The following is a 22,105-nucleotide window of genomic DNA, read 5'->3' as shown; positions in this document are numbered from 1 at the left end:
TCTGTAGCTGATTATCTTTTCCAGCCACTTATAAAGTAAATAACTTAGGCATAAACTATGATATGCTAAGAAAATACAGCAGGAACACATTATTGGCATAAATCAGTTTATTTGGAATAAATTAGACATTTAATCACAAAATCCTGGCCTCATTTCCAGAGGCTAAGCACTAGTGTTGTTTCCATATATATCAGACATGTTCGGAAAGATGGGTTACAGTGAATACACGAGATGTAGTACAAGGTGGACACTAAGGTGATATTTTCCCCTGAGAAGCCTGTTGCAGCAACTTCCACTTAACCTTTAGTTTTTAAGTGGGTTTATGATAAACCTGAATATTACATGTATTACCAATAGATAGCCAGATTAAATTTGTTAGGTAAATTACAGTCACTTAAAAATATAACCCCTAAGGAACAGGATGTTGTAAACCCTTTGTTAGGAGCTTCACTATTTGAGGAGTTTGGCAAGTTTGAAGAAGGGCTATAATCTTGAGCTCTTAAGACAATGGGCCACTTGTAATTATGAATTGCCTTTGATAATAGTGATTTCTCAAAGGAAGCAAAAATTCAAAATTTCTTCTAAAGTACATGTAAAACAGTGGTGGCAAGAAGAGAAAAAAAAAACATTTGGCCAGCCAGAAAGCAAATTAACTGCACATCACTTTTGTATTTTGTTTGAATTGGCTGTTTTCTCCTTATAGTCTGACAGTAGCATCCTGAATTGCATACTCAATTTGGTTTGTAACGTAGATGCACTTGGGATACAGTCACGACCGCCTTAATGTAGGATCGTTTTCTACTAAAGCTTTTTGAGCTGGAGGATTTTATTTTGACTTCTGAAGAAATTTATTCAAAGAATTGTTGGGAGAGACATTGATCTTCCATCCACTGGTTCATACTGCAAGTGGCCGCAGCAGGCTGAAAGCAGCAGGATCTGCTTTTGGGTCTCCCATGTGGGTGCAGGGCTCTCCCAAGCCATTAACAGGGAGCTGGATAGGAAGTGGAACCGCAGGGACACAAACTGTCACCCCTATGAGGTGCCAGCATCACAGGCAGCAGCATCCTTTGACTTAAATTCCTGAAAGGGAAAGACAATGACTGGCCACTTTGTGGTTATTTAAATGTTGGCTAACCAAGAAAAATTAATAGGCATAATGGGTATACAGTTTTCTACCTCCAGTGTTTAGAATCACTGAATAAATCTTAAGCACAATTAATTTCAAAAAAGTCAAAACTCCCAAGTTCAGATGTAGGAATTCTAGGCTTTAAAAAGTGCTGTATAAAAAACTAGTTCACTCAGATCATCAGCATTCTGAATCGCATCCAGGGTCAGTCACTGCATTCTACACCTATGTGCAGCGAAACTTGGCAAGAGAGCAAGCAAGTATAGGGTCCTTTGGCCATTATTCTGATGGCCAGTAAGTAGAACATTGCATCTTTTTAGGATGTTTAGTCTTTGTCAGTGCTCTTTCCCCTTATCTGTGGAGATTGTGCCCCAGGTACCTCAGAGGATGCTTTAAACCACTGATTTCTGAATTTTATTTTCCTGTATACCCTGCAGCATTCCCACTTAGTGCCAGAGTTAATCTGTCCTTCCATATTTGATGACTTGCCTCCTTTCATCACTAGTCTTATACTTTGGAGCTCTATTAAAATAAAGGGTTACCTGGGTACAAGCAAGTAATAACAGCTGGATAACCATGGTGACTATCAAGTGAGTAATATAGGGGTTCTAGATGCTAAATCACGTCATCTTGCAAAAATGGTAAGGAATGCCTGCTCTAAAGGAGGAGGTTGCAGTACGGTGAGATTAGTGATCTTTCCATGAGATGGGTTACGGAAGTCATACTTTTACATTTCAGATTACTTAAAAGATCACAAAATTAGGTGTTTTATGGAGAAGAGCTAAAGGATTTGTGTAGTTGTGGGTCAGTGCTGTGATTGGCTATAGATAAGTAGATTACCCTAAGATGTGTTTGCTTTCTATTTGAGAGCCACTAGGACCAAAAGGGGAAAGCACCTTGCTACGAGTGACAAAATCACAGATCCAGTGTAAAGAATAGTTTTAAATCTGCTGTGAAGCCTTACAGAGTTTGACTTTTAAAAACAACTTTTACCATAGTAGCTATTGGTATCTAAAGAAAACTAGAGAATGATGCGAAACAGCTCATCAAACTTGACAAAGCAATGCGTCAGGTAATACTCATAGCCTAGTGGCAGTGCGAAGCCTCCTTTAGAACCAAGAACTGAGTTCGCTGATTGTCACCACTTAAGGGAAAATGCATTCAACCACATGGCAGAGGTTTTGATTGTCGTCGCCTTGGTTAGCACAGTATCTCAAATACTCTTTGTACAATACGGGTATGTCTTTTGTGTTACCAGCATATGGAACTGGAGTGAATTTCTAAACTCTTCAGAGAGAAATAAGTTCACTTTAGCTAAGGACTCTCTTGTGGCCTTTCTTTAATGGTATGTGTTGTAAGTCCTTTGCTTTCCAAAACTTTCTTCTCTTCCGTCTGTGAAAGATGGTAATTGATGAGAGTAGAACCAGGGTGCAGAAGAAGCAACAGCTAAAGAATATCAGCGGCTTCTTCTGCAGGAGGAGTAAGCAGATGGTGCACTCGGGATTTCCTTGAGTCTGATTGCATCTAGGACCGCCGTTCTCAGACGGGAAGCCGTTGCTGGTAATTAGTTTGTTGTAAAACTGTATTGAAGACTTGGCTTTGAAATCAGAGGTGAAGAATCCAAACCTGGGTTTAGATTTTTCTTCAGTCAGTTTGAATGCATAATAGCCTTTGATTTTTATTTTATCTATCAGATATGCTGAAAAATACCAGAAATGAAATTGTTAGTCACAGATGAACTGTAGACAATCCTTGAGAAAGAATTTAGTTTTCTTTGAAACAAGCTAGATTCATGCCATGCCATAAAAAAGGTAGTGATTCAAGAGCTATGTAAAGAAATGAAATGTGTGTGCTAACTTAGGTTTGTAAATATATTTGAAGTAAAACTAGGATCTGTAGTTCAAAATGGCAAAATTTAAGAAGCAGAGCCATGAAGGTAAAAGTGCTGGCACTTGTTCAAAGGGTCACAGGGAGGGCCGATTCCGGGTCTCGGATTGTTTGCGTGCCCTGGTAACCACACTTGGTTCCTCTTACTCTTAGGGGACCATTTTCACCCCTTTCTTCTCTCCTTAGACTTAAGTCTGTCATCCTTGCTTTGAGATGATGACATTGCTTCCTTCACTGAAAAGTTGAGTTGGCCCTAGGACACCTTCCATCTCCCACAGTCACTTCTCCCCACCTGGCATTTTCTTGTGTTACCTCAAGGACATCACTCTCACCTATTTTCCCCTCATCCCTCATGCAGTAACTTTTCCTGACTACTGAGGCATTTGGATATAAAGATCTGTTTTTTTGTTTTTGTTTGTTTGTTTTGAAAGGCAAGAAATAGAAGCAGAGAGAGCGCTTCCATCTGCTGGTCTTTCCTCAAATGGCCCCACCAACCAGAGCTAGGCCGATCAGAAGCCAGGAGCTTCTCCCTGGTTTCCCATACGGATGCAGTTGCCCAAGTGCTTGTGCCATCTCAGCTGCTTTCTCAGGTGCATTAGCAGGGAGCTGGATGGAAAGTGAAGCAGCTGGGACTCCACCTGGCACCCATATGGGATGCTGATGCCACAGGCAACAGTACCAAGATCTGCTATCTTAATAAAAACAAAAAACCCTTGATTGCATGTCTGGCTGTGTTACAGCACTGGAACTTTTCAGTTTTTTACTGACTTCTCATCTCTCTGGTCTCTGTTTAATTATTTTTAATTTGAGAGACAGAAAGAGCTCCGATCCACTGGCTCATTCCCCAAATGCTAAGGCTGAAGTTGGGAGCCTGAAACTCGTTGTAGATCTACCAACTGAGTGGCAGGGACCCAGATAAGCCATTACTGCTGCCTCCCAGGGTCTGTGTGTTAGCAGGAAGCTGGCGTCGTTAGCCAAAGGCAAGCATTGAACCGTGGTGCTGGGATACAGGTGTCTTAACCATTATTGCTTCTGAATATTGAATTACTCCAGGCTTACTTCTCTGTGTGTGGTCTCTGAGTGATTTCATCCAGCCTTATTTATTTGAAAGACAGTCATAGAGAATCTTCTGTTCGTTCACTCTCCAAATCGCCACAACAGCTAGGGCTGGTCAAGGCAGGAGCCAGATGCTGGAATTCCATCTGGGTCTCAGAGCTGGCATTGTGGCCACTTGGGGAGTGAACCAGCAGATGGAAGATCTCTAACTCTGCCTTTCAAATAAATGAATCTTTAAAAGATAAATTAGGCCGGCGCCGCGGCTCACTAGGCTAATTCTCCGCCTTGCAGCGCTGGCACACCGGGTTCTAGTCCCGGTTGGGGTGCCAGATTCTGTCCCGGTTGCCCCTCTTCCAGGCCAGCTCCCTGCTGTGGCCAGAGAGTGCAGTGGAGGATGGCCCAAGTGCTTGGGCCCTGCACCCATGGGAGACCAGGGTAAGTACCTGGCTCCTGCCATCGGATCAGTGCGGTGCGCCGGCCGTGGCGGCCATTGGAGGGTGAACCAATGGCAAAGGAAGACCTTTCTCTCTGTCTCTCTCTCTCACTGTCCACTCTGCCTGTAAAAAAATAAAAATAAAAATAAAATAAAAGATAAATTAGCCTGGTATAGATGGACTGAATTTTGAATTAGACCTGTGGTTGCTTTGGCATTGCCAGACCAGGTGATTCTGCAGGCTTTAGGTGGCCCAGCCCTGATTTCAGTCATGTCACCTTTGCATTGGAAACCTTGCAGTCCAAGGTGGTGTGGCACAGCAGGTTAAGCTGCAGCTTGTGACGCCAGCATCAGTTAGGAGCGCCAGTTCCAGTTCTGGCTGCTCTGCTTCCAGTCCAGCTCCCCACTAATGTGCCTGGGAAAGCAGTAGAGGAGGTCTTGAGTACTCAGGCCTCTGCCGTCCACCTGTGGAACCCAGATGGCGATTCAAGCTCTCAGCTTCAGCCTGGCTGTTGCGGCTGTTTGGGGAGGGACTCCATGGATGGAAAGATTGATCTCCCTCTCTTCCCTTCTCTTCCGTTCTGCCTATCAAATAAATCTTAAGATTTACCTTTTGTACCTTCTTGTCTCTGTAAGAGCCATAATTCTTAGACTGGCCTTCTGAGCCCTGCACAGTCTGCCTCTTATCTCATTACCTCATCTTTTGTCACCCCATTTCCTATCCTCCAGCTGTTTGGACCCCATTCCTGCTCCTCACACAGACCAGGTCTGCCCTGACAGTAGGGTTTTGCATTTGCTCTCTCTGGATCCTCTGGCCTCTCCAGATCTATGAGCACCTCCTCATCTACCCTATTTAGAGTTGTAACCCCTGTGTCATACCCCACCCCAGCACCCTCTTTGATTTGTTTTTCTTCATAGAACTTAAATTTTTTTAGCAGAATTACATAGGGGCAGAGAGAGTCTTCCATACACTGATTCACTCCCCAAATGGCCGGAGTTGGGCCGATGCGAAGCCAGGAGCCAGAAGTTTCTTCCTGGTCTCCCACTGGGGCCCAAGCACTTGGTCCATCTTCTACTGCCTTTCCAGGCAATAGCAAAGAGCAAAGAAGCAGCTGGGAGTCGAACCGGCGCCCATGTCAGATGGCAGCACTGTAGGCGGCAGCTGTACTGACTACGCCACAGCGCCGGCCCCATTTTCATAAAACTTTTTACCTCTAATATGTTATGTCTTTCTTGTTGATCTTTATGGAAATAGAAGCCCTGTGAGGACAGCGATCTTTATTTTGTCCAGAGGTAGTCCTGTGACTAGAACAATTTTTGTCCATATTAAGTGCTCAACAAGTATTGGTCACTTTACTGTTTGAATGAATCATGAACATTTAAAAATAAGCTTTAGAAAAATAATAATACGAGGAAGGATGCTGAGATAAGGACTGATACGCTGCAGCTTACAACATTGGACCTACTAATTCCATATTGGCAGTTCATCCTGAAGGAATCAGAAATGAACGATTTCTATACAAAGGTGCTTCTTAGTAGCAACAAGGCTATCCACAGAGGCACAGTGGGAAAGGCACCTGTGCCCTACATTGGAGTACCCAGCTCTAGCTCCTGCTCCACCGCTGGCTCCACTCCTGACAGGCACCTGGGAGAGGTGGTGGTCCCAGCTCCTGGCTCTGAACCAGCCGTGATGGTCATCTGGAGAATGAGCCAGCAGGTTAGGAGCTCACTCTCTGCTCATTTTTTTTTTTTTTTAAAGGAAAAAGACTAATACCGTGAGCTCAGTTGTATTGAAGATGGGTAGCAAGCACACTGGAAGGAATTCATCCAAAAATACTGACAGTGCTTGTCTTCAGGTGATTTTAAATACATCTACATTTTCCATAATGAGCTAATATTACTTTCATAATTAAAAGTTGTTTCCACCAGTGCCTGGCTCACTTGGTTAATCCTCCGCCTGTGGTGCAGGCATCCCATGTGGGCGTAGGGTTTTAGTCCCGGTTGCTCTTCTTCCAGTCCAGCTCTCTGCTGTGGCCCAGGAAGGCAGTGGAAGATGGCCCAAGTGCTTGGGCCCTGCACCCGCATGGGAGACCAGGAGGAAGCACCTGGCTCCTGGCTTCAGATCGGCACAGTTCCTGTTGTGGCCATTTGGGGAGTGAACCAACGGAAGGAAGACCTTTCTGTCTCTCTCTCTCTCTCTCACTGTCTATAACTCTACCTGTCAAATAAGTTTAAAAAAAATAAAAAATGAAAAGTTGTTTCCAGAAGTCCAGTTTTTAGGACAAAGTCCTGTTGACAGGACTTCGTGCCACCAGGCTGAGCCCGTGGCTAAAGAACCTGCTTGGGGGCCGGCGCCGTGGCTCAATAGGCTAATCCTCCACCTTTCGGCGCCGGCACACCGGGTTCTAGTCCCGGTCGGGGCGCCGGATTCTGTCCCGGTTGCCCCTCTTCCAGGCCAGCTCTCTGCTATGGCCAGGGAGTGCAGTGGAGGATGGCCCAGGTGCTTGGGCCCTGCACCCCATGGGAGACCAGGAAAAGCACCTGGCTCCTGGCTCCTGCCATCAGATCAGCGCGGTGCGCCGGCTGCAGCGGCGGCCATTGGAGGGTGAACCAACGGCAAAGGAAGACCTTTCTCTCTCTGTCTCTCTCTCTCTCACTGTCCACTCTGCCTGTCAAAAATTAAAAAAAAAAAAAAAAAAAAAGAACCTGCTTGGCTCCTTGATCGGATCAGTTTACAGAAGCGTCTGAGCGCTGAGCCCCGAGCTCACCTTTCAGAGCCTCCTGGACGTACTTCTCTAGGTAGTACTGGCGAAGCTGGTCGTTCTGCAGGGCCTGGTCGTCGATGCCATTGGCCGTGATGTAGACGTCCAGGTCTCCGTAGTTGTTCCGCATCCACCGCAGCAGCTTGCCCTCGCCCCAGGGCATGACGGCCAGGCGGCTGGGCGAGGCCAGGCGGGTGATGTCCTGCAGGAACTGCACGTCCCTGTCCGAGTCGTAGCGGCTGCCGTTCTGCTGCTCGTGCATCACGAACCTGGTGGTGAAGTGGTTGAGGGCGTAGAAGTCGGCGGCGCCCTTGACCAGCCGCCGCTCGGCGTCGCTGAAGCGGGGCAGCACGGAGCTGGAGAGCCCGCGCCGGGTCTTGGAGGCGATGTACTCCCTCATGGCCACCGGGTAGTCCCCGGTCTTGAACAGGGGCTCGGCGAACCACGCGATCTCGAACTGCAGGAAGCGCTCGGCCGCCTGCCAGTGCGAGGCCACGTAGGGGTTGGCGGGCTCGGCCCAGTCCGAGTGCAGGGACAGCGACAGCGCCCCGCGCTGCGACGGCCGGTACTGGCGGTCGTACAGGTGCCACACGAGCGCGTGCGCGATCAGCAGGTTGTGGGCGGCCTGGTAGGTGTCGTTGCTGGTGCGGTTGTAGACGTCGCTCAGCCGGTTGGGCTCGTTGATGGTGATCCAGAGCTTCACCAGGTCCCCCAGCTCCCGGAAGCACAGCCCTGCGTAGTCGCGGAAGGCCTTGGCCGTGGATGGGTCCAGCCACCCCCCGCTGTGCAGCAGCGGCGCGGGCAGGCCCAGGTGGGCATGGGTCGGGTAGTACAAGGTGACCATGGGCGAGATGTTGAGCTTCAGCCCCTCGGTGACCACACACCTGTAGTACCTCAGGGCTTGTCGGTTCACCTCGGACAGGTTGCCCGTGGGAAGGACCGAGGCCCAGTCCAGAGCAAACCGGAAGTGGGTGACTTTCATTCTTGCCAACATCTCGAGTTGTTTCTTGATGGTGATGAAATCTGTGCACTGAGCGGGCCGTGTTTTCAGCCTCACCCCTTCCACCCGGTGAAGCATTCGGTTGCCAGTGGCGTTCCACACGTAGAGGTGAGGGTCGCTGAACTGTGGCGAGGAAGCCACCGACTCGGGCTGTGGGACACAAGAGCATTGGGGTGAAGCGTGCATAGGCAGAGGACGCGAGCAAACAGGAAGAAAAGGGAAGATAAGTGGTGCACAGGTTCTTCCTAACAGCCCATGGTTCCGGCTGTCCTGCTTTCTTAGGGAAGGCCTGAGTGATCTTCCCCCCTCCCAGCCCGGGAGTCTCCCAGGGAGACCAGAAATCACAGGCACGGAACCACACCCAGGGCTTGGCTTGGAAAATGAGCTCGAGAAACACCGGAGAAGCCATTTTCCAGTTGGCTTGACCGGAAAACCCAGGTCATAGACTGGGGTCTCAGGGATTCTGTTCCGGCACATCAGGAAGTTGCCATGGTACCCTCAGTTAAAAGCCATTGTGAAACACGGGTTATAAATTCTGCCATAAATTGAAGACAGCATGAAAATTTCAGCCGAAGAGGATTCCACTGAGATCAGAACTTGGGGTTGGAGGAGGCTGGTGGACTCCGGCCACAGTTTCTGAAAGAGGCTGGGGGGATGGCACAGGCAATGACCGCTTGCATGTGAGAATGCAGTTCCCTCCCTCCTGTGTGAGAAGCCCAGGCTGTATCCCAGTTGCATCTACTCTGTCTCAACCACCTGTGTGCCTGTGAGATCACAGAGTTATCCATCCAGTAGAATGCTGGACACTTTGTCCATGCGATGAACTTGGGTCAGGAGTGGAAAGGACCATAAAATACCACCATCACCACCACCCCAAAACCCCTGCAGTTGACTCTTGGAGCAGATGGCATTGTTCCTGGTCTCTCCAAAAAGCAGAGAGCCTTGGGCTCCTGTGCTCTTCGGCCCCTTTGATACTCAGGCATGGCAGCTGTATAGTGATGGAGCCGTCTCAGCCCCCCACCCCCGCAGGTGTGTGGTGAGGGTGCAGTGACTCTGGGAAAGTGTCCTGTGTCACCAAAGCACTACACAAACATGAGGTGGTCATGACATGGGCCTGGGTTTCCCTGGTTGCCATAAATGCCTGTTAGGTTCCTGAGTCTAAACTAAAACAGGAACTTTAGGAAAAACATTTCCAAATTCAAGATTAATAAGGAAAAGGCACAGTTCTCTACTTGTTTTAAAGTACTTTTTCATCTCATCACAATTTAAATGCACCAGGAAAAATGGTAATTAACCTTTGGTAAATATTTTCGCCCTAGTTGTTTTCCTATGTGTCATCTTTCGTAGTCTAATTACAAAACCATATCACTGCCCACTTGCCATCTGCCATCCATTTATCTAGAACATTAAACCGAGAGAACATTGACCATGTGAGCATGAAGTTAAATCTGTATAAAATTAATTGAGTAAAATCCCCCTAGCGCAGGTGAGCAGTTTCAGTGTTTTGAAAGCCAGAACATTGTGGTATCAAAGGGGAGCTTGCAAAAGACAATCTTGCATGAGACAGAAAAGAGAAAAAAAAATCCTATATTAGAAAAGAATTCAGAAAACATTAGTCTTAGGTGGCAAGTGGGTGTGATTGAGAGCCCCCAAGCCCAGCTCTAGCTCCCCAAGCTTGTTGCTAAAACTCCATTCCCCACTACAGGGACTGGGCTTCTTGGAGAATGACTTTTTCCAAGTTTGCAGCAGAAAAAGAATGAGGTGGGGGCTGGCACTGTGGCATAGCAGGTAAAGCCACCACCTGCAATGCCAGCATCCCATTTGGGCTCCAGTTTGAGTCCTGGCTGCTCCACTTCCGATCCAGCCCTCTGCTATGGCCTGGGAAAGCAGTAGAAGATGACCCAAGTCCTTGGGCCCCTGCACCACATGGGAGACTTGCAAGAGGCTCCTGGTTCCTGGCTTCAAATCAGCTTCGGTTCTCTCACACGGGTGGCAGGGGCCCAACTATTTGAACCATTACCTGCTGCTTCTAGGGGTGTGTATCAGCAGAAAACTCAAATCGGGAGTGGAGCCAGGAATCAAACACAGGCACTCTGAGAAGAGGGTATCCCATGTGGCATCCTAACCCCTACACTAAATGCCTGCCTCTGTTTTTCATGTTGGGCCCCTTGTGCCAGAGAATGAGGAAGTAAGGGAAATGTCAAAAGACATGGGAGCAGCTTAAAGGAGGACCACTGACTATGAAACAACTTGAACTTCAAAAGGAATAATGTAATGACAATAATGAATTATAAAACATTGAACTTGAAGAATTCAGCCAATAAATGGAAAAGGAACACTCTAGAAATTTCCTCATCTTGAAATGTTTTTATTATTAATGTATTACTTATTTGAAAGACAAATTATAGAGAGGTAAAGAGAGACAGAGAGAGGTCATCCATCCACTGTTCACTCCCCAAATGGCTGCAACAACCAGAGCTGAGCTGATCCAAAGCCAGGAGCCAGAAGCTTCCTCTGGGTCTCCCACATGGGTGTTGGGGCCCAAGCACTTAGGCCATCTTGCACTGCTTTCCCAGGTGCATTAGCAGGGAACCGGATGGGAAGTGGAGCAGCTGGAACTTGAACCAGTGCCCATATGGGATGCTGGCACTGCAGGCCGGGGCTTTAACCTGCTGTGCACAGCGCTGGCCCCTCAATTTGTGTGTGTGTGTGTGTGTGTGTGTGTGTGTGTGTGTGGTTTTTGTTTTTAAGATTTATTTATTTGAAAGACGGAGTTACATAGAGGCAGAGGCTGAGAGAGATTCTCCATCCACTGGTTCACTCCCCAAATGGCCCCAATGACCAGAGTTGGGCTGATCTAAAGCCAAGAGCTTCTTCCAGGTCTCTCACAAGGATGCAGGGGCCCAAGCACTTGGACCATCTTCTATTGCTTTTGCAGGCCAGATCAGAGAGCTGGATCAGAAGTTGAGCAGCTGGGTTTCGAACCAGTGCCCATATGGAATGCCGGCACTGCAGGCAGCAGTTTTAACTAACTACACCATGTGCCAGCCCCCTCATCTTGCAATCTTTAAAGTAATATTTAAGGCAGGGATCATAAATGAATATTAATACCATTGAGTGAATTGTTATTGGGAAGCATTATGTACATATAGTCTCCAAGTATCATTGATAATGACTTAATTAAAAACAGAACAGCTGGGGCTCTGTGGTGTAGCAGGTATAGCCACCTGCAGTGTGGGCATCGCTGGTTCGAGTTCCAGCTGCTCCACTTCCGATCCAGATCTCTGCTAATGTGCTTGGGTCCCTGTACCATGTGGGAGACTCAAAAGAAGCACCTGGCTCCTGCCTTCAGATTGGCCTAGCTCTGGCCTTTGCAGCCATCTGGGGAGTGAACCAGTGGATGAAAGACCTTTCCGTCTGTCTCTCCCTCTCTCTGTCTATAACTCTACCTCCAAATTAATAAAATCTTTTTTAATTAATTTATTTTTTACAGGCAGAGTTAGAGAGAGAGACAGAGAGAAAGGTCTCCTTTTTCCGTTGGTTCACCCCCCCAAAGTGGCCGTTACGGCCGGCACGTTGCAGCTGGCACGCTGCGCCGATCGGAAGCCAGGAGCCAGGTGCTTCTCCTGGTCTCCCATGGGGTGCAGGGCCCAAGGATCTGGGCCATCCTCCACTGCACTCCCGGGCCACAGCGCAACTCCCAGCTGCAACGCACTGGCTGCAGCAGCCATTGTGGGGTGAACCAACAGAAAAAGAAGACCTTTCTCTCTGTTTCTCTCTCTCACTGTCCACTCTGCCTCTCAAAAAAAAAAAAAATGCACATTACAGTCTTAAAGAATTAAATGTTGATATTACATGAAAACATTAGGTAAAACAAAACCAACATAAACCTATAGAAAATAGGTATACACAAAGTGTATGACATTCATAACATACATATCAAAATGTTAATATCGACATTTCTTTAGTTCTAGCTTTTTTTTTTTTTTATTTGACAGATAGAGTTAGTGAGAGAGACAGAGAGAAAGGTCTTCCATCCGTTGGTTCACCTCCCAAATGGCCGCTACGGCCAGCGCTGCGCCGATCCAAAGCCAGGAGCCAGGTGCTTCCTCCTGGTCTCCCACACGGGTGCAGGCGCCCAAGCACTTGGGCCATCCTCCACTGCCTTTCCAGGCCACAGCAGAGAGCTAGACTGGAAGAGGAGCAACCGGGACTAGAACCCAGCACCCATATGGGATGCCAGTGCCCCAGGTGGAGGATTAGCCAAGTGAGCCACGGTGCCGGCCCCTAGTTCTAGCTTTTTATAGTCAACATATATAAGTATTGTTTATGCTCAGAAGAAAATTTATAAATCAAAATAAATTTCAATTAGAAAAGATCCTGTTTTATAGATGATAAATAAAGGGCTGGCGCTGTGGTGTTTTGATTAAGCCTCTACCTGCAACACCAGCATCCCATCTGGGTGCCAGTTTGTGTCCCAGGTGCTCCATTTCCAATCCAGCTCCCTGGTAATGGCCTGGGAAAGCAGCAGAAAATGGTACAAGTGCTTGGGCACCTGCACCTACGTAGGAGACCTGGAAGAAGTTCCTAGCTGTGGCCTGGCCCAACCCCAGTCGTTAGAGCCATTTGTGGAGTGAACCAGCAGGTGGAAGATTTATCTCTCTCTCTCTGTCTCTCCCTCTGCCTCTCTGTATAACTCTGCCTTTCAAATATATCTTTTAAAAAAAATGGAAAAGGTGCTGTGTGCTTAAGCGGTCTGGTAAATGCCATCTTAACCATGGAATTTGATTATGCTACTTGAACAACATTAACATCTTTAGTAATGAGGCAAATTGACGTCATGTACCTCCTGACGTGATGCACTGAGAAATGCACATGTCCCTGATGTGGAATTCTCTGCAGAAATGGAGTCTAATAAAGAAACCTTCAGAGCAACGTAGAGCATGAGCCATTCTACACTCCACTAGCCTGGACTCTTAAATGTCAGCACCACGGGCTTAGGGGATCGCTCTGAATTTAGGAGGCTACAGATAGTTGTCAGCCAGTGTGGGATCTTTGCATTCTTGACGCAGAGGAATTTTGTAACCTATAAAAAGACATTTTTGAAGCATTTAGGGAAATTTGTGAGTTCTATGTTAGATACTATCAATTCTATGTTAGATAATACCGAATTGATGTTACATTTCTTGAGTATCATAATGATAATATCATGATACAGAAGATGCTGGGATGTTTGAGAGTAGGGTGTCAGTGATGTCTTTTTTTTTTTTCTTTTAAAGATTCATCCATTCACTTGAAAGTCAGGGTCACACAGAGAGAGGAGAAGCAGAGAGAGAGAGAGAGAGAGAGGGAGAGAGAGGTATTCCACCCGCCAGCTTACTGCCCAGATGGCCGCAACAGTTGGAGCTGTGCTGATCCAAAGCCAGAAGCTAGGAGCCAGGAGCCTGGAGCCTCCCCTGGGTCTTCCCATGCAGATGCAGGGGCCCAAGGACCCGGGCCGTCCTCCACCACCCTCCCAGGCCACAACAGAGAGCTGGAACAGAAGTGGAGCAGCTGAGTCTCCAACAGGTGCCCACATGGGATGCCGGCACTGCAGGTGGCAGCCTCACCCCCTACGCCACAGCACTGACCCCCTCAATAATGTCTTTAACTTACCAATGGTTCATGAAAGAGAGAGGCTGAGATAAAGCAAGTGTGACGACATGCCAGCACTTGCTCAGTCTTGATGAAGGGAATATGTGTATTTGCTGTACAAGTTTGAATTTTTCAAAATAAAGAATTGGAGGGGGGCCGGCACCACGGCTCACTTGGCTAATCCTCTGCCTGCGGCGCCGGCACCCCAGGTTCTAGTCCTGGTTGGGGCGCCGGATTCTGTCCCGGTTGCTTCTCTTCCAGTCCAGCTCTCTGCTGTGGCCCAGGAAGGCAGTGGAGGATGGCCCAAGTGTTTGGGCCCTGCACCACATAGGAGACCAGATCGGTGTAGCTCCAGCCGTAGTGGCCATTTGGGGGATGAACCAACGGAAGGAAGACCTTTCTCTCTGTCTCTCTTCCTCACTGTCTAACTATCTGTCAAATAAAAAAAAAATTGGAGGAGCAGGGCTTGTGATGTGGTGTAGTGGGTGAAGCACCTCCTGCCGTGCCTGGCATCCCATATGGGCACCTGTTCATGTTCCAACTGCTCTACTTCTGATCCAGCTCTCTACTATGGCCTGAGAAAGCAGTGGAAGATGTTCCAAGGGCTTTAGCCCCTGCACCCACATGGGAGACCTGGAGGAAGCTCCTGGCCCAGCACTAGCTGTGTGGGAATGGTAACCAATGGTAAAACCAATGAATGGTAAACTAATGAATGGACGATCTCATATTTCTCTCTCTCTCTCTCTCTCTCTCTCTCTGTCTCTGTCTCTTTCTCTTTCTCTTTCTCTTTCTCTTTCTCTTTCTCTTTCTCTTCCCCTGTCTCTATAACTCTGCCTTTCAAATAAATAAACATTTAAAAGAGAATAAGAGCAAAGCAAAGCAGTGAAAACTATGAACCCATTGGCAGTAGCAGGAAACAGGAGCTTGTGTCTGCCTCCTGCAGGAGGAGGTAGGAACTGCAGTCATTTTCTCTGCAGGGGGCGCGCGCCGAAGCTGAGTCACTGTGTTTATGCTGCGCCTCTAACTTCTATCACCTCTGACCCTTTACTTAGAGCTTGTTTAAATAGCCACAGAGGTGGAGATTCACAACCTATGAACTTTGCCTGCTCATGGTTTGGACCGTTTTGTCTGGCCCCATCCCTTGTACACCTGGATGCCTTTCCATAGGCGATTGTGTGGTGCTGTGAGGTCCCGTAGCACAGTGGTCCCGAGACAGACCTAGGTAGCCTGGGCACGTGATGTAGCCTCCCAAATCCTCAGTCCCTTTAACGACCACAAGTGGGTTTTAAGCCAAAGTAGAGAGATGCTTGGCATCACGGAAGAACTTTAAATTAGTTGTTATTTTGGAAAGAGCATCTGTGATCTGGCGGCCGGAGGACTGCCCTTCATGGGTTGGTGTTGTCCTGGGCAAGTTGACTGGTCTCTTTCCTCTCGTGTAGCGGGAGGCCTCACTGGTGCTGAAAGCTCATCTCCTTTTGGCTCTGAAGGGTGAGGAGCTGCTCTGTGCTCAGGGCTGCTCTTGAAGGCATACAGCAGGCATCAAAGTGTCAAAGGGCTCTGCCCTCGTACAACTTGTGTTCTAGTAGGGGAAGACGGGTGATAAGTAAGAAAAAGGTTCAAGTGGTGATGCACGGTGGAGAGGGAAAACGAGGCAGGAGAGAGGGATGGGGGTGAGAGGGACGGGGTTATGATTCTGGAAGTGGAGAGGGGCCTTATGGGAGGGTGATGTTCAAGAAAACATCTGAAGGTGGTGACGAATGACACACGTGGGGAGGCTCCACTGGGAAGTCCTGACCCGAATCTACTAATTACTTAAGTAAAGGTTGTTTAAAAAAAAAGTGTGTTATTGGCAAAAACCCCCCAAAAAAATTAAAAAAAAAATTTTCCCTATAATGTTGACACTGTGAACCAATGCCTCACAGGAATGGCCGTGAGAGCCCTCTGGGCCACGCTCCTTGAGGGCGGCCTGTTTGTCTTTCTCATGAGTGTGAGTCCTGGCCCACAGAGGGCTCCTGTGAGCATCTGTGTCCTTCTACCTCACTCTCCTTCTTTCTCCAGATAACCACGATGACCGGGTCTCCACTGTCCCTGAGCAAATCAAAGGAAGTCCCGGGTGCTGTGTGCCCCACTTAGTGGTCAGTGTAGAAGCGGACACTCACCTTAAGAACAGACTCGGTGACGCCCCAGGAGAAGTCACAGGGAAACTGCCCCTGCAGATCCGGGGTGGCCTCTCTGAGCGTGAAGCCGTTTTCTCCTATGACCTGTTTATAGTAATGCGCCGAGGACTTGGGCCTTCTTTCTCTCTGTTCGCTGTTGAAGTCCACATAAAACAGTCCACGGCGGGTGTTGTAAGCGTCCTGCCATTCGAAGCCATCCAGGAGAGACCAGGCAGTGTAGCCAAACACTCGGACTCCATCCAACCTTATTGCTGCACAGAGAAAGGAAACCAGGATGGTCAGAGGTCTCAACACCAGCTCCTGCCAGGGGACTGCCTATTGTGTAACCGACTTTTTTTTTTTTTTTTCTTGTTAGCCTATGTGTTCTATCAAACAGAAAATGCAATTATTTTCCACCAAAATGGCACCCCCGCCAACTCCCCTCCTGAGAAATGACTGTCACAGTCAAAGGACAAACATAAAATATTCTCAAGATTCAGTGTGCAAATCGGGGTCCTGCGGCATGCTTGTTTCTGGAATCCTTCGGGACCAATGCAGATGTCTGCTCAGGACCCAGGAGTTCTCCTTTCAAGTTTGGATGGATTCCAGTTTGTGGACAAACTGTGCATTGTAGGAAATGATCGTACAGGGACCAAAATTGGCTCTTAGAATTAACATCAGCGAATGTGGGTCTAAAAGGAGGGCAAAGAGGCAGAGCGGTGGAGAGCTGGCCGTGCTGAAGACAAAGGGCCCAGGACTTGCAAGCTTCGTGGCCTCAGCTTCCTCATTCACAGACGGACAGGACTGGAAAATCAGCCTTTGCAGGAGCAGCCTCACGTTAAAATGCTGGCTCAAGAGCTCGTAGTTTAAAAATGAAATGAAAATCAACGGCAGCAGTGAAAACAAGAACCAAATCATTTTTCTTAAAGCTTTCATTTCCCTGCTCGGCGTGCCTCATTTGTGCCTTTTCGGGGTTTTATCCCTGACAATTCTTTTTTCCTGGATTTTGGTGGAAAATCCAGACCAAGAGACTCTAAGAAGATACGCACATTTCAACAGGCCTGGTTTCTAGCCCTTGTGCTGTAGGGTCCGGAGAAGAGGCAGAGTGGTAACCCTCAGGAGTGGATGCCATGCTGGCCACGTGTGTAGCATTCAACCCAGGCTCTGCGGGCCATGCCCTCTGCCCTGGAGGCCCCAAGTGCACGTGTCCTGTGGCTGCCAAGGCTTTGTTTCATGCCGCTCCTTTCATGGAATTTGGGGCAGCAGGGTCTTGACCTCCCTGAGGATTTCTCTGCAAAAGGGGGGAATTTTCCTGTGGACTCATGAGTTCTAGAGAGAGCCACAGCATTGAAGGACACACAGAGAATCCCCTTGGCTTCGCATGAAATGGACAGCAGCCCTGTGGAGGACAGAACCATCCCAACCGGAGCTTGTTGGGTGCGCCACTATTTGGGGCAGCCCCCTGGAGATGCCACTGCTCGGGTAATGGGGAAGGGAAGAGGAGATAAGCAGGGGTCAGAGCTCTCCAGTCACGCGATTTCAAGATAAGCTTCCTGCATCTTAGGATAAAGTACCACTGTCAGGAAACTTTAAACCTCTCTCTCTGGGCCAGCCACATGGCATAGCGGGTTAAGCCATCACCTGCGGAGCCAGCATCCCACGTGGGATCTGGTTTGAGTCCTGGCTGCTCCACCTCTGATCCAGCTCCCTGCTGATGCGCCTGGGAAAGCAGTGGAGGATGGCCCATGTGCTTGGGCCCCTGCCCCCACGTGGGAGACCTGGAAAAAGCACCTGTCTCTTGACTTTGTGGCCACTTGGGGAGTGAACCAGCAGATGGAAGTGCTCTCTGTCTCTTTCCCTCTCTCTTCATAACTCTGCATTTCAAATAAATAAATAAATCTTTTGAAAAAAGCTTTTAAAAACTTGAGCTAGTGCGTCACCAACCTTGAAGAACCTGGTTGAGGAAATTCTTCATCATGTAGATGGCTGTGGTGTCTTCTGTTTGCACGTAACTGTCTGTGAACCAGCCGTTCTCAGCGATCAGGATTCGAGGGTTGCCATATTCCAGTTTAATCCAGTTCAGCACCTGTCTTAGATTGAGTGACACATTCTGCCCCATTTTAGCCATGGTGTTTAAGGGCTTGAAGTTGTTGGGTCCAAACGAAAAGGCAAAGAAGTCTGCGGTGCCTCGTACCTCGTTCTTCTCTGCTTCTGAGAAAGCGGGCAGGACGGAGAGCAGCTTCTTTGTCATCACCTCTGGGTAGTCCCCGTCCCCGTGGATCGGGTTGGCAAACCAGCCCAGCACCGAGACCATGGACTGCTGGCACTTGAGTATGTCCACGATGCTTTCCGCTCTGTTTGGCTCAATCCAGTGGGATCCCAGCGTGATCGACAGCCAGCCTTTCTGATGCGGACGGAAATTCCTGTTGTAGTTGTGCCAGACTTTTGAATGAGCCTAATAAGAAAGAACAAAACCATTAACCTTTATTGTCTTTTTTTTTTTTTTTTTTTTTTTTGAGAGGCAGAGTGGACAGTGAGAGAGACAGAAAGGTCTTCCTTTTGCCGTTGGTTCACCCTCCAATGGCCGCCGCAGCCAGCGCATCACACTGATCTGATGGCAGGAGCCAGGTACTTCTCCTGGTCTCTCATGGGGTGCAGGGCCCAAGCACTTGGGCCATCCTCCACTGCACTCCCTGGCCACAGCAGAGAGCTGGCCTGGAAGAGGGGCAACCGGGACAGAATCCGGCGCCCCGACCAGGACTAGAACCTGGTGTGCCGGTGCCGCTAGGCGGAGGATTAGCCTGTTGAGCCATGGCGCCGGCCCCTTTATTGTCTTGACAAAGGTTGTAACGTGGCAGGGAGAGGGTCTTTGCACGGACAAAAGTAACAAGGCACAGGGGGACTCGGAGGAAGCTGCCGAGCACCCCGGCTGCCCACAAAGGCTGCTCTGTGTTCATTTCTCCCGTGCTTCCAGCCTCAGCTTCTCCTGGTTGGTTGCTGAGGAGTCGGTAAAGGGCCCTAGTCCCTAGTGCAGGCTCTGTCTCGCTTCTCTGCTCGCTCCCTTCCTGAGCTCTCCTGGGGCAGGGTGCAGGTGAGATACCAGGTGGATTATAGGATTTCCTCCTCCACTTGAAAAGACACAGAGTGGTGTTCTTTCCTGTTCTACAGAATCTCTCTTTGATCCTCACTCAGAAGTCTAAGACAACTCAGGCTCCACAGCTTGTAAATGAATAATAGAGCCCACCTCCTAGGCTTGTTGTGAGGTTTGTGTAAATTAACATACGTAACCAGCTCAGAACAGTGCTGAGCCCAGGGAAAACGCCACACAAGCCTTAGCTATTATTGCAATGCTTTGCAAAGGTGGCAGGCCCTGCCCAAAGTGGAAAAACAGTGTGTAGAGTTGAGGTGTAGAGTCAGCTCGCCTGGACTTGAAGCTCAAGTTCTTACTGTGTGGCCTTAGGTGAGACACTTAGCTTCTCTGAAATCTCTTGGTATTTTCAGCTGCAGAATGAGGTTCATAATAATAATAATAATAATAATAATAATAATGATGATGCCCTTTGTCAGATTTGGAGCTTATGTATACATGAAACATGTAGCATCAGCCAGAGCACAGAGGAAGAAGTACCAATGGATGTACCAATGGATGCATAGTATTATTCTTCCCAGAGTTTGCATTTCCAACTGAGCTGTCTTGTAACACAGCCTCTTGATGGTTTCCAGTGATTTAACAGGTACTTACTCAGCACTTACTCAATGCTTAGCTTGTTCCACCCTGAGAAACTGAAATCTATAGCGCAGGAACTTGACCTCAGAAAGTTCCCTATTGGGAAACTCAGACTGAGTGTGCAGAAGAGACATGTGAGAGAAAGCTGCATGAAATAAGACATTAAATTAAAAAATAACTCAAAGACAGAGGGCCTGGTTCAGCAAAGAGTCATGAGCCTTAGTCAAAGCAGGGATGAACCCTAAGGACTGCAATGAAGAAGTTTAGGCCAAGGTCACTTGTCTGTCCCAGCCGTCACGGACTTGTGACATGGCCACTGTGCTTCTTCTCACAGTGGATTTCCTTGTCTCTTGATGTCTCCCCCTAGGTCTCTTAGTCTCTATGTGAGCCTTTTTTTTCTTTTTTCTTTTTCAGTGTGTTCACTTTATTATTTTTTTAAAGATATATTTACTTATTTGAAAGGCAGAGTTACAGAGAGGCAGCAGCAGAGAGAAAGAGAAGTCTTCCATCCACTGGTTCACTCCCCAGATGGCCACAATGGCCAGGGCTGGGCCAGGAGCCAGGATCTTCTTCCAGGTCTCCCATGTGGGTGCAGGGGCCTGAGGACTTGGGCCATCTTTTGCTGCTTTCCCAGGTCATAGCAGAGAGCTGGATTGGAAATGGAGCAGCCGGGACTTGAACCAGCACCCATATGAGATGCAAGCACTGCAGGTGGCAGCTTTACCTGATAGGTCACAGCGCCGGCTCCCTCACTTGCTTTAATAACAATATGCAGACCATGCTATCCCCACAGACTGTTACACAGGAGAATTTCACAAGTACAATAATGTATTCTGTAGCATGTCAACATTTGTGCATAATGTGTGACCAATCAACTTGCTCATAAACTATTAATCACTTCCACTATAGGTGATTTTTCATATTTGTGAGTCTGAGAAAATAAAACATACGGCACACATTTTTAAAAGTGTTCATTTACCTTTGTATCAGCTGTTAAAATACATGCTTCTATTTCAGCATGACATTTAGAAATTTTTCTAGTATAACAACAGCAAAAATGTAATTCTACAATTGCAAAAGAGCTAAACTGGAATCCATAACTAGTTTCACACTTACAAGTGTGATTCTGAAATACTACTATGCAGCTGTCTTAGAAGTTTGCTGGCTTTCCTTTAAACACACACACACACACACACACACACACACCCCTCAGGCGTGGGAGGATTTACAAGTTGTGTTCCATGAACTTTTCAAAAAAGAGTTCTTCAAGAGACAACCAGTTTATGAGGAAGGCGGAAAAAAAGTGAATTAACTGGGGTAGTAGACAGGACTCCTACCCAACACCCAGAGCACGGGACATTCTGCAGCAAACAGGGAGTGAATTCCAGGGTGGCCTGCTGAGTTCTTTAGGACTACATTCATCGCAGGGACTTTGGAAGGGGGACATTTTTACACCAGGTGGAAAATACGACATTATGTTAACTTGACTCCCCTTTCATGACCTATTAGTCACTAATATTTTGGTCACCAGGCAAATCAAGCCTGCAAGAAAAGTCAGTATTCAAAATACCATGTGTTATTGTGTAAATCTACTTGAATTACTTATTTTCAGTATGACAAGGAGCCTCAATATGAGATGGAATATGGAAGCATCTCCAGCAAGGCCAAGCTGCAGTCTCTCCCTTTGAGGTTTAGGTTTCACCCAGAATTCCTAAAACATGGACTAGTCCACTCGAGGCTACAGCAAAGCCTGAGCTGCCGCGTGCATACAGATCAGGTGCGGCATGTGGATCCGGTGCGGGGACATTTTAGCACTTCCCCTGCTCTTCAGTTTGTATAATCCGCATACACCAGTTGCTGCAAAACCTGCCCCATCCCTGTGGGGATGAATGGTGCCTCTTTAGCTTTTCGGATAAGTTTGGATCCTTGACCTTCATCAAATGAAGAAAGACAGACATCTGTATTGGTTGACACAGAGATTGCTTGAAGAATCTTCCGATAGCAACAAATCCCCCAACCCCACCGGCTTTTCTATTTGGTATCTATATCTAAAACAAATGCACAAACCTTAATTATCATTTTTTAAATATGTATTGATTTATTTGAAAGGCAGTGTTACAGAGAGGTAAAGGGAGAGAGAGAGAGGTCTTCAATCTGCTGGTTCACTCCCCAGATGGCCACAATGGCGGGAGCTGTGCCAGTCCAAAACCAGGAGCCCAGAGTTTCCTCCGGGTCTCCCACACAGGTGCAGAGGCCCAAGCACTTGGGCCATCTTCTACTGCTTTCCCAGGCCACAGCAGAGAGCTGGATCAGAAATGGAGCAG

General features: G+C 47.9%; 1 protein-coding gene across 2 annotated transcripts in view; it reads right to left on the bottom strand.

The window, feature by feature from the left end:
- Positions 1-92: 92 nt before the first annotated feature.
- The window catches only part of KLB (klotho beta), a 44,057-nt gene continuing 22,044 nt past the window's right edge, over positions 93-22,105 (bottom strand). The window contains exons 2-5 of one of the 2 annotated variants that reach the window (XM_002709391.5): positions 17,999-18,509; positions 16,058-16,326; positions 7,271-8,414; positions 93-2,825 (exon numbers count right to left, since the gene is read on the bottom strand). In XM_002709391.5, the coding sequence (XP_002709437.3) occupies positions 2,437-2,825; positions 7,271-8,414; positions 16,058-16,326; positions 17,999-18,509 (2,313 nt within the window). In that variant the 3' untranslated portion in view covers positions 93-2,436. Of the gene's footprint in view, positions 2,826-6,379; positions 6,840-7,208; positions 8,415-16,057; positions 16,327-17,998; positions 18,510-22,105 lie in introns of those variants that run through there. The other variant, XM_051842457.2, reaches the window with a different exon arrangement.

The sequence above is a fragment of the Oryctolagus cuniculus genome, chromosome 2 (genome assembly GCF_964237555.1).
Source record: "Oryctolagus cuniculus chromosome 2, mOryCun1.1, whole genome shotgun sequence".
Taxonomy (NCBI): domain Eukaryota; kingdom Metazoa; phylum Chordata; class Mammalia; order Lagomorpha; family Leporidae; genus Oryctolagus; species Oryctolagus cuniculus.
Note: the sequence above shows the minus strand (reverse complement) of the source record. Positions and strands in the feature narration are given on the sequence as shown.